This window comes from Bombyx mori, chromosome 12, assembly GCF_030269925.1.
Source record: "Bombyx mori chromosome 12, ASM3026992v2".
Taxonomy (NCBI): Eukaryota; Metazoa; Arthropoda; class Insecta; order Lepidoptera; family Bombycidae; genus Bombyx; species Bombyx mori.
In genome coordinates this window covers 2753025-2764408 of record NC_085118.1, presented here as the reverse complement: position 1 = coordinate 2764408, position 11384 = coordinate 2753025, and the positions used below count along the sequence as shown (strand labels likewise).

The 11384-nt window shown below is 38.8% G+C and overlaps 1 protein-coding gene across 3 annotated transcripts; it reads right to left on the bottom strand.

The window, feature by feature from the left end:
- Positions 1–2902: 2902 nt before the first annotated feature.
- Positions 2903–9822, bottom strand: LOC101739276 (ecdysone oxidase-like). Of its 3 annotated transcripts, none has more exons than XM_038014320.2 (4): positions 9690–9822; positions 7213–7362; positions 5545–5678; positions 2903–4499 (listed from the first exon to the last, which is right to left on the bottom strand). In XM_038014320.2, exons 2-4 carry the CDS (start codon positions 7352–7354, stop codon positions 2967–2969), a joined length of 1809 nt encoding a protein of 602 aa, XP_037870248.1. In that variant the 5' UTR covers positions 7355–7362; positions 9690–9822; the 3' UTR covers positions 2903–2966. The 3 variants fall into 3 exon arrangements, with proteins under 3 accessions (XP_037870248.1, XP_004929545.3, XP_037870249.1); XM_004929488.5 differs by having other exon boundaries at positions 9661–9798; XM_038014321.2 differs by having other exon boundaries at positions 9694–9732.
- Positions 9823–11384: the final 1562 nt, after the last annotated feature.

Genomic DNA, 11384 nt, shown 5'->3' with positions numbered 1-11384 from the left:
CTAAAAAATAAATAATAGTTTAAAAAACTAACAAAATACGCTTTTATAGCAAATCCAAATAAAATATAGAAAATAAATTTTAATAAATTTGAATTAAAAATAGTGTAAGAAAAAATGAGTTTATTGTATAAAAAGCGTGGGGTGGAGGGTATAAGTAGTTATTAATTTGTTTTATGGACAGATATGAGTAGGAGGGTTATTGTGATAATATCCTGAAAAGCACTCCATTTTTTGTATAAAAATTTTAGCTTTGCCATAAGCTCAGGGAAATTTTACCTCCCGATCCACTAACGGTGCTTTTAGGTAACTCAAGCACCGGTCACCGTTCTCGTCGAACCCGTCACTTGCGACGAAGGGCTTGACGAGTAAATTAACTCTCAGACACAGCCCACTGAGTTTCTCGCCGGATCTTCTCAGTGGGTCGCGTTTCCGATCCGGTGGTAGATTCTGCGAAGCACGGCTCTTGCTAGGGTTCGTGTTAGCAACGTCGTCAGGTTTGAGCTCCGTCAGCTCACCTACTAGTTAAGGTTCCGCTGAAATAGCCTCTCAAGGCTATCAGCTTAAGTACAAAAATTATTTTTTTATCGAAATAGAGTGAAAAACATTCACAAAAAAGACGACGACTTGGTTTTAATTAGCTCTTTCAGCGCACGCAGTGGAAGCTCTCAAAAGGGAAAAAAAACCCGATTTTGAAACATTTTTTATTGGTGCTCTGCTTGCATTGGCCTCAGCGTGATTTTATATAGCCTATAGCCTTCCTCGATAAATGGGCTACCTAACACTGAAATAATTTTTCAAATCGGACCAGTAGTTCCTAAGATTAGCGCGTTCAAACAAACAAACTCTTCAGCTTTATAATATTAAATTAAAATAAAGTATAGATTTATGAATGAAATGAAGTTGATTAATATGAAACATGGCATGAAATGAAAAGAAATGAGGTGAGATGAGATGAGATGATATGGGATGAAATATAATCTCAGTAAAATCGTGGTCATTTACTGAGACTTTTTCAGTGGAATTTTTGGAGGATCCCGCGAAGTTACGTTCAGCTGGTTTGTTTCATTTTCCCATATTTGTGCACTTTCACAGATACTAAACAGTTAATAAACAACCGTTATACATTTAAGCCTGAAGAAATACTAAATAGACAAAATAAAACAAATCACACAACTTCACTCCTCGCGTTCCCGCAAAAAGTCGGGACTGGATGTGAAAGGAAAGAGACCGAAGAGAATGAGGTGCATTCAAAAATATCTACACTCAGCATTGGATGAACAGAGTAAGGAAGGAAATATGTATAAAAAAACGTATATAAGTGTATATGTCAGTCTCTGGTAAACTTTACACAGAGAATCCTAATTGGAGGCTGGATGAGTGTGTGATTTGTTATATAGAGCTGGTTTAATGTGTTTCTCAAGTTCAGTGGAAATTCCGTTACGTATCTACCTGTCAGGCGTCGAAAATCGCTTTACATAAGATGGCCCGTTACTCAGTCGCCCATATATGCCAAGTAGATAAAATAAAATAAAACTTTTTGACATAGGAGCTTCGATTTCAGATCGTAGTAGGCATTACTGTAAAATGGTAATTGTATGATAATTTATTTATAAAATGTTGCTAGCGTAAATATTTTCATAGCAATGAAAACGTCGAAGTCTGAAATTTGAATTCACAAACAAGGCTGAATAAATAGTGTTGTTAATTATTAAATTCAGTCTTGTAAGCCTTTTTTCGTTAAGGATTTAGTAAACTATGTTAACTATTACATTGAGAATCATTCTGTTTTTGAAGGGAAACTTCTTTAGGCGCGTTGAAAGTAAACTTTAACTCGCGACAGATTCGTTACGCCTTTTTTTTCTATGTAGTAGCTAGTAGGTGAGCTCACGGGGCTCAAACCTGACGACGTTGCTAACACGAACCCTAGCAAGAGCCGTGCTTCGCAGAATGTACCACCGGATCGGAAACGCGACCCACTGTGAAGATCCGGCGAGAAACTCAGTAGGCTGTGTCTGACGGGTTCGACGAGAACGATGACCGGTGCTTGAGGTACCTAAAAGTACCGTTATTGGATCGGGAGGATCCGAAATGACGTGGTTACGGCTAGAGAAAGATACAATTTAGGAAGAGCGAGAGTGAGAAAGTAGACAGGGCGTCTCGCGAACCACTCGACTGTGGAGAGAGTGAACGGAAAGTGAGCTAGATCGTTATTTGGTTTAGCGACATCTATTGGATTTCATATAAATCACTATATTTGGAAGGCCAACCATGTGAAGTTTGGTTTCTAAAATATTTAGAGAAAGCAGTATTTTTTATACAAGTGTAATATATTAAACAAAAGTATGTAATGTTTTAGATTGTCACTAAAAATATTATTAAGTAAAACCTAAAGGACTCATTCGGTAATAATCGAATACCGGCAACAACGAAATAACTTCATTATTTCATAAATATTATTCCATATTTAAGGAAGCCGAAACTAAGGGGCGTTTCCTAAAGAAATTTCGAGATCTGACGAAAAAATCGTAAATTCATTGCTGTCCTATGTTCAACTAGCTTAAATTTACCAAATAAAATTTCAATTAGGAATCCTAAGATCAAATTGCACATACAAAATTTGTTATTTTGATGGTGGCCAGTAACTTAGAATTATTGTTCTTTGTGTTGCTTAACGTTGTTCTATGAAATATTCGATTCTGAATTTCGGGACAAATTATGAACTAACAGGGCATTAGTAGGTTCTGTGGCAAGTAAAATTTAAATGGATCCAGTAAGATGACAAACTTTTTTAGGGAAAAAAGTTTTTGTATCTACGCCTACCGTGTGACGTTCGACGAATATTTCTGAGACATGTTTGGAAATGGTCGGTGCCACTGTTTTAACGTCAGAAAAAACTGGACACTAGAATTAGGAAAATCATTTATTTGTAAACATTCTAATTTACATTAATATTATTCACTTATGAATCATATTAAGCCGTGATCATCTTTGATGATATCAGCTCCTTTATCAGCAATCATGATGGTAGGAGCATTTGTATTCCCACCGACTATCTTCGGCATCGAACTGGCATCAATGACTCTTAATTTCTTCACACCATGTACTCTCAGTTTGTCATCAATTACCCCAACTCCTTCAGGACCCATAGCGCAAGTAGCGACAGGATGCCAGAGAGTTGTAACTACATTCAAAGCAAAACACTTCCAATATTTTCTGGTATTAAACTTGTGATGTTTGCATTGTTTTACATTAAGGTTCAGAGGTTGCGCGTGAGTTTTTCTCATGTGTTCTGTATCGAGCACAGTCAAGAAGTCTTCTATGTATTTTGCATGATTTTCTAAATCTTCATCTTGAGAGTAATAGCCTGTGTAAATTAAGGGAGGTTCTTCAGGGTTTTTGCTTTTAAGAACAACTTTACCAGTTGATTTTGGATACAAAAGGACTACAAGAGCTAAAATAACACCTTTTTTCTGTGCTGCCTTCGCCATAGACACGCAAATGCTGTCAGCCAAACCGAATACAAAGTTACAAATCCAAACAGGAATTATAGTACCAACGGGAAATACGAAAAATTTGACTTGGTAGTCTGGTATAGTTTGCGTTTTATTGACGGCAGCGAATCCCATAAGACACGGTGCGGGCATCTCATTTAAATTGGTAAATGTTTCAACATTTTGAACAACAGTGACCTTGCTTATATTTTCAGTGATGATCAGTGGAACAGTGGCATGGTCTTGTAAGTTTTTTCCGACGTTTGGTGATTCACTGATAACTGGAATGGCCATCTCAGTTAGATGCTCTTTTGGGCCGATTCCTGACAGCATCAATAGCTGCGGGCTGTTTATTGCACCAGCGGATATTATTATTTCTTGTCTTGCTTTAATTATCAGTATTTTACCATTTTGCATGACTTCTACAGCTTCTGCTTCTTTTGCATCATTAAATAAAACTTTCCTGACGAAAGACTTTCTTGAAAGAAACAAATTTTTACGATTTTTTATGGGTCTCAAGAAAGCGTAGCCTGTGCTCTGGCGAACATTATCAGCAACAGTGAATGTCGGTAGTGCGTAACCCATCTGCTCCGGTCCGTTCTGGTCCAATATAACTTTACGTTCATTTTGTTTGAATGCTGTAAAATAGTCATCTACTCTATCCCCCCAGTCTGGTTTCGTAACACCGAGGTAACCTTCTGTCCCGTGGAAAGATCCAGAGGGGCTCTTCAATATTGTGTCATCTTCAAGTCGTTCACTTTTAATAAAATATGGAAGTACTGATTTGTAGCCCCACCCTTTGTTGCCCATTCCTTCCCAAGAGTCATAATCATGTCTGTTCCCTCGGGCGTAATACATATAGTTTGATCCACTACAGCCACCAACCATTTTGCCTCTCGTCAAATGAATATTTTTTTCTGTATGCGCTTGACATGAATAATTGTTCTTAACGGTTCTGTAGTTCCAATCTTCGTACGAGTAATCAACAAATGGAAATAATCCCGGTATCTGTGGATTCATATTTACAATACTTAATATAATTTGTAATTCTTGTTACAAAATGGAAACGTTAGTATTTGTTAATAAACTTTTATTAGCTTAATACGTATGTTATTATGTATGTAGCGGAATCTTTGAACATGATTTTGACCCCTTTTAAAACGTTGAATTAACTCGAAATTTAGCATGCTTATTGTGGACCGGTGACAATTTAATACTTCAAACAGTTAGACCCGTTATTCACTTTCGGCAGTCAAAACAACAAATTCATTATAGCGCCTTATTTTTTTCACTTAGCAAATTGGATACCTGATGCTACTTAAACAAAAAAATGAAAAATAAATAATAGTAAAAAAAAACTAAAAACACGCTTTTATAAAAAATCCAATTAAACATAGAAAATTTTTTTTAATAAATTAATAATTTTCTAGAAAAACGTGCTTTAGTTTTTTTTTTATATTATTATTCATATGATTTTCAGTTGCTTCGCACGAGACGAGCTCACGAACCAGCTTTAAGTGGTCACGCATTCCACTAATGATAACCAGGACCACTCTGACAAGAGTTCCAATGACTGAGAAGAAGAAACTAACTACACTACTTGTTTAGTTTTTTAGTTTAGTAACAGCAAATCAATAATTTAAAGTAGGTATTCATGTTTTAGGAGTTTCACTGAATTTGTCGTACACTGCAATGAACGACTCGACCATCATCGATGACAATAAAAGTGGGGCTCCCAGCACAAGACGGCATGGCACCATCACATTGACGGGAGAAAACGGAAATGTTGTAACTAGCATTTTGGGCTAAATCACTTTTTACCATATTACTTATCTAATACATAACAGTTTTTAAGTTTCTGTTTCTATAAATATAGTTAATATAAGTTATTCATTTTTGAAATAGTTTTATGGCTCTAGTTTAAAGTTGGATTTTTCAATATACAACAATTCCGCTTTTTTCCGTCGATATGGTTCACCTACTTAGCTTGAAACTGGTAATATCATGTCGAGTAATCGTAATTCGTAACTGCGTCTGTTATTTGTAAGCTAACCGTGGATTCAATGGAAGGATCTTCTCCGGCCTCCAGTAGTAGCACTGTCCACTTTGAGATCTCAGAGAGTCGGTTGGCCAGGACGCAACCAGATGAACCAGCGCCGACAATAATTATATCGTAAGATGTATTATCTGTTGACAAAGAATTTTTTTGTTTAATAGGTATAATATTTTCTTCTGTTTTCAGGCCGGTCATCGTTCTCGTCGAACCCGTCGCTTGCGACGAAGGGCTCGACGAGTAAATTAACCCTCAGACACAGCCCACAGAGTTTCTCGCCGGATCTTCTCAGTGGGTCGCGTTTCCGATCCGATAGTAGATTCTGCGAAGCACGGCTCCTGCTAGGGTTCGTGTTAGCAACGTCGTCAGGTTTGAGACCCGTGAGCTCACCTACTAGTTAAGGTTACGCTGATATAGCCTCTCAAGGCTCTCAGCTTAGGTAAGAAAAAAAAAACCTGTTTTCAAAGTCGTAGAAACAATTAAGACAACTTTTACGGTTTAATGACGCGTTTTTTTTTTTTATTTTTGTATCGCGTAAAACACGTGATATTAAACATCTGACAAGTAACATACAACTTATATCGAATAGACGTTACTTTCACCAACTTTAAGACATTCGATCAAATTGTATTGCAAACGTATTAAATACCCAAAACAATACTATAATTATATTATTTTCGCTTAATATCCTGACCACGATCACCAATATAAAAAAAAAAGCTATTAGTTTGGTCTTTGGTTCAACTTGTTTTCCTTATATATAAACACTGTTACCTGTCTATTCACACAATTTAATTTAAGCGGGCGAAAATGATTACAAGTCATACGTAATTACCCAATCATTTTATAGAGAAAGTGGTTTAACCTAGTCAACTGGGGGCTGGTCAACAACTATGCGATACTTTGGCCCGTGGGATTTTTAGTGTCATTACCCTTTTTTTTCTGGGCCGGGTGCCAAACCTAGGTGGTCTTCGCGTCTACAAGGCGCGCGGGGTATGTGGGATTGAACGATCCGTATATCGATCCGGAGCAAACCGCGGACCCAAGGATAGTATTTAGGACCCTACTCACTAAACGACTCTCCTACACTCTCGCTCGGGCGTCCGATCCCCCCCGAGGTCAGAACTTGGGCGGAGTGCGGGTTATCGCGGTCAATACTGCAATCCGACGCGCGGCTCCCCCCAAGAACGCCCGGCCGACGGAGCCTTTGAGGCAAATCGAAGGCTCTAGACGTTGGCTGCCTCAGGTCGGCAGCCTGTCAGGCCGCCTAGGCTGTGCCGCTGGTATCCCGGGATACCGCGTTGGGTCATAACCAGCTTGTCGGGTCAGGATGCGATACACCCCCAACCGGTCGTTCTTATGAAGACTTCAATCCTCAGACTCCTCAGACACTAGAGGCGCTAGAATGCTGGTAGCGCGCCTTGATCTCGACGATTACGACGAATAGTTTGATGAGCGAACTAACCCATGGACACAACGCACTGTGTTTCTCGCCGGATCTCTTCAATGGGTCGCGCCATTCTGATCCGGTGAAAATTCTGCGTAGCATTGCTGGGGCCAGTATTAGCACATTCTCTCGGGTTGAGCTCCGTGACCTAACCTACCAGTGACAGCGTAGTCGAATCTCTATAAGCTACCAGCGAATAAGTAGGAAAAAAAGATACTTACTTTGTAAGACATGTTGCTCCGGATACCCTCCTACCTTCAAGTTCAATGTTGCCAGTACAGCAAAAACGGCTTGCAATAGCTCCGTGAATGGTTTTAACGACATAACCTCAGCCGACGCAATGAAATTGCTGAAAAAGTCCATTTTGATAGCTGTAAAATAAATAAAAAATAAGTTTAATTACAACATTATGAATTAATATAGTAAGTACAGCAACCGACCGGCATTGTCGCATGGGCCACGACGACTTTAAAACTAAGTTTACTTAGTAATTTAAATAATCGGTAAGTTGGTGGTATGATATATTATAAGATCGCGGTGGTAAATACTATCGTCCTGCTTATTTCTGCCATGAAATACTAATGTGTTTCAGTTTGAAGGATGAGCTAGCCGTATTATAATTTGAGACCTCGACCCAAAGATAGTGTGGATCGTGGCTTTTAATTGAGGTTCAGGGGCTCCGAATAGCCTTTTTTTATTTTCACGGGTCGAACCTCATACGATGTGCACTCTAGGGGGCACGTCTCCTACAGAGGTCGGAGCCGGGCTAAGCCATTTAGAGGCCTAGAGGTACTCCCACCTTAACTTGGGCAAGGGCGCAATTCCCCTGGAATGTGATTGCGGTTGCCACTTACTCATTAGTGTTTAACTCATCAAGGCCTGTTAATTTGTCTTCTGCCATTTTGACGCCATGCTCGATGCGCACCACCTCTGGGTCCGACAGGATCTCTTAAAGCCGCGCTGCGAGTCTAAATAATGTGGCCCCTAATGTTCAACTTGACAGGCCCCAAACAGTGGCAGTGTCAAGCTCAATCGGCTTTAGTTTAACGAAGGCAGTCTGGTTCTTAGCGGGTCTGGCGAGCAGGGGCTTCGCCTGTGTGGCGAACTTACTCGTCAGCCACACCGAATGAAGTGGCTCCGGTTGGCACTGAATTCGCATCTAATCTATCGTGACCAGACCACACCACACCACAGCCCAACAGGAACAATTGAAAAAAGAAGAAAAAAACCAAAACAGTATGTACCTATAGGTAAGCTTAGTTTAGCAAATGAATTTGAAATGAAATTCAGGAATCGTCTTTATATTCTCTGGCATTCTGTCATCTTCATAGAGTGGGCAAATTTGGGGTTAGGAAGTAATTTGGCTGTTAAACGATGAAATGTCAAGAATTGAGCTGTTATTCTTTAACATAATTTGTTTAATTAAAAGTCGAGAAATTTTAACCATGGAACGCTACACTCTTGAACAAAAATATTTAATTGTGAAATTTTACTATGAAAATGGTGAAAATTTTACTGTATCACTTCGTAAAATTCGAGCAGCTTTTCCTCGTAATCAGGCTCCTTCTGAGACAGCTGTGCGAAATTTAATTGCTAAATTCGAGGCTCGCGGTACTGTTGATGGCAATAGACCAAAACAATACGCTCGTAGTGGTCGTAGTGATGCAAACATAGCTGCTGTACAGCAAAGTGTTGATAATGAGACTGGAACATCAACGCGTCGATGTTCGCAGCAATTGGCCATCACCAGAGGCACTTTGTGCAACATTTTGCATAAAGATCTTCATCTTCACGCTTATAAAGTTCAACTCATTCAAGAATTAAAGCCGGCCGACCATTGCTTGCGTCGAACGTTTGTGAATTGGCTGTTTGAAAAACTGAACGAAAACAACGCATTTTTTAACAAAATCATCTTTAGTGATGAGGCTCATTTTCAATTTGGCGGTTATGTAAACAAACAAAATTGTCGCTTAAGAGGCTCACAAAATCCACAAACACTCCTCGAAAAACCACTAGGTATATCAAAGAAAGCTACCGTATGGTGAGGTTTGTGGTCAGGCGGAATCATCGGCCCGTATTTTATCGAAAATGAGCAAGGAAACGCCGTCACCGTGAATTCTCTGCGCTACCAAACCATGATAACCAATTTTTTGTAACCTCATATGGCTAATGTTGACATCAGTGACCTTTGGTTCCAACAAGACGGCGACAAGCCAGACAGCCGGCCAAATAATTCAGTTATTGCATGAGAAATTTCCCGGTCGCGTAATTTCTCGATTTGGCGATGTCAATTGGCCACCTCGTTCATGTGGTTTATCGCCGCTGGATTATTTTCTCTGGGGCCATTTGAAAGAGTGGGTTTAGGTGAACAAACTACAAACAACTGACGTTCTGAAAGATGAAATTTGGCGCTCCATTAACGAGATAAGCGAAGCTTTGTTGCAAAATGTGGTTCAAAATGTTGTGAAAAGAACAGACGTGTGCTGACGTGCTAGATGTGGACATTTGCCAGAAATCATATAATTTCATCAATAATTCCCATAATTCTAGTTTACATTGGTATAAATAAAACTAAATTTGTCAAAGAGAAAGTGTGTTTATATGTCAATTTACTTCCTAACCTCAAATTTGCCCACCCTGTATATTTTATAAAAAAAATTATTTATTACCTTTAATGTTAATGAAATTTTATGCTCACCTACTTTATTTGGTACCGTCTATTTGTGAAACGAACACAGAGAGGACTGTAATTTGTAATGTTAGTTACTTGTTTATATTCTTCATGTTAATCAAACAAACGACAAGTTAATTTAGATATAGGTATATTTAATAAAAAATAGGATTCGCAGTGTCTGTACATTGAAAAAGAGGAATAAAAACAAGAAAGGGGTAACTAAAGCTATTTAGAATTATTTTCTGCCCGTTTATTCGCGCATATTTCCGTAACTACGAAACGGCTTTGTTTTCATGTAGTTTTTATTTTTCACAGGTAGACAGAAGTTATTGTGTTATTTTTCTTTAAAATTGCAAGTTAAAAAGTTATCATTAATTTTCTTTTTCTTTTTTATCATTATTTTAGCTTTTTTTTTATTTAAGTTATCCTACTTTAAGTAGCCTAGAGCTACCTTTTACCTTGAACTCTTTCGAACCTTTGAAAGATTTTCCTCAATTAGGTTCTGAGGTTTGAGCGTGCAAATATAACATATTTGTCAGTTATTGTTATAACAGAAAAAGCAACTTTAATATTCGTATATAATCAAAAGAATACACCCATATTATACCATTTCTCATCCCACTACAGGTAACGGGTCTCCGAATACTAGGTATTATTGAGACGGGTCAGGCCACGGGCGGACAGCTAGTTCAAAATAAAATATTTAAAATTAATGTAACATCAGCTGTAAACAAGGTTGATAGAGCTAATAAAAGATAAATTTGTATCAACATAAAACATTTATTTCAACTTAACAAACACACTTGTGTAATGTCAAAATATGTTATTATAATTCACACATAGCAACGTGAATGCCACCATCCATCTTTCAGATGATTTTCAAGCGAAGTAAATTGTCTTTTAGAAATAAGGTGACTCTACAAAACTTGCATACGCCCCGTCATGACATAAGCAAGTGTAGTGTTCGCTCACGCGGCCCGCACTAACATGAAACCCCTTCAAATCACCAATCAATTCCATTTTTGCAGGATAGCTGTCGGAGTCCCGTGGTTCGTCAGGAACATTGACCTCCACGACGACCTGAACCTAGAGTCCATCAGTAAGTATTTACAATCGGCATAAATGTGTCATTTCGACAAGGCGGCACGACACGACAACCCTCTCATCGTGGCCGCCGGTAGCTACATTCTCGATCCAGCGGACAGAATGGTAAACAGCCAACGTCACCCAAAACTCGTAATCTCGGATCCTCCCGATCCACTAACGGTGCTTTTGAGTACTCCAAGCAACGGTCATCGTTCTCATCGAACCCGTCGCTGCCGACGAAGGGCTCGGCGAGTAAATTAACCCACAGACACAGCCCACTGAGTTTCTCGCCGGATCTTCTCAGTGGGTCGCGTGTCCGATCCTGTGATAGATTCTGCGAAGCACGACTCTCGTTAGGGTTCTTGTTAGCAACGTCAGGTTTGAGTCCTTGAGTGAGCTCACCTACTCGCTCGGTGATGCTGATATGGTCTCTCAAGACCATCAGTTTAGGTAGGGAAAAAAAAAGTCACCATCCACCATGAAATGTGAGGTCGAAGTCGCAATTGTATTAGACTACCTACAGTCTTGTCTTATTTTTGTAGTTTTTAATTAATAATAAATACATAGTACGTAATATTATACCTTATTTAAGTGAACTTATATGAAACAAAAAGGAAAAAAAAAATTATGTAC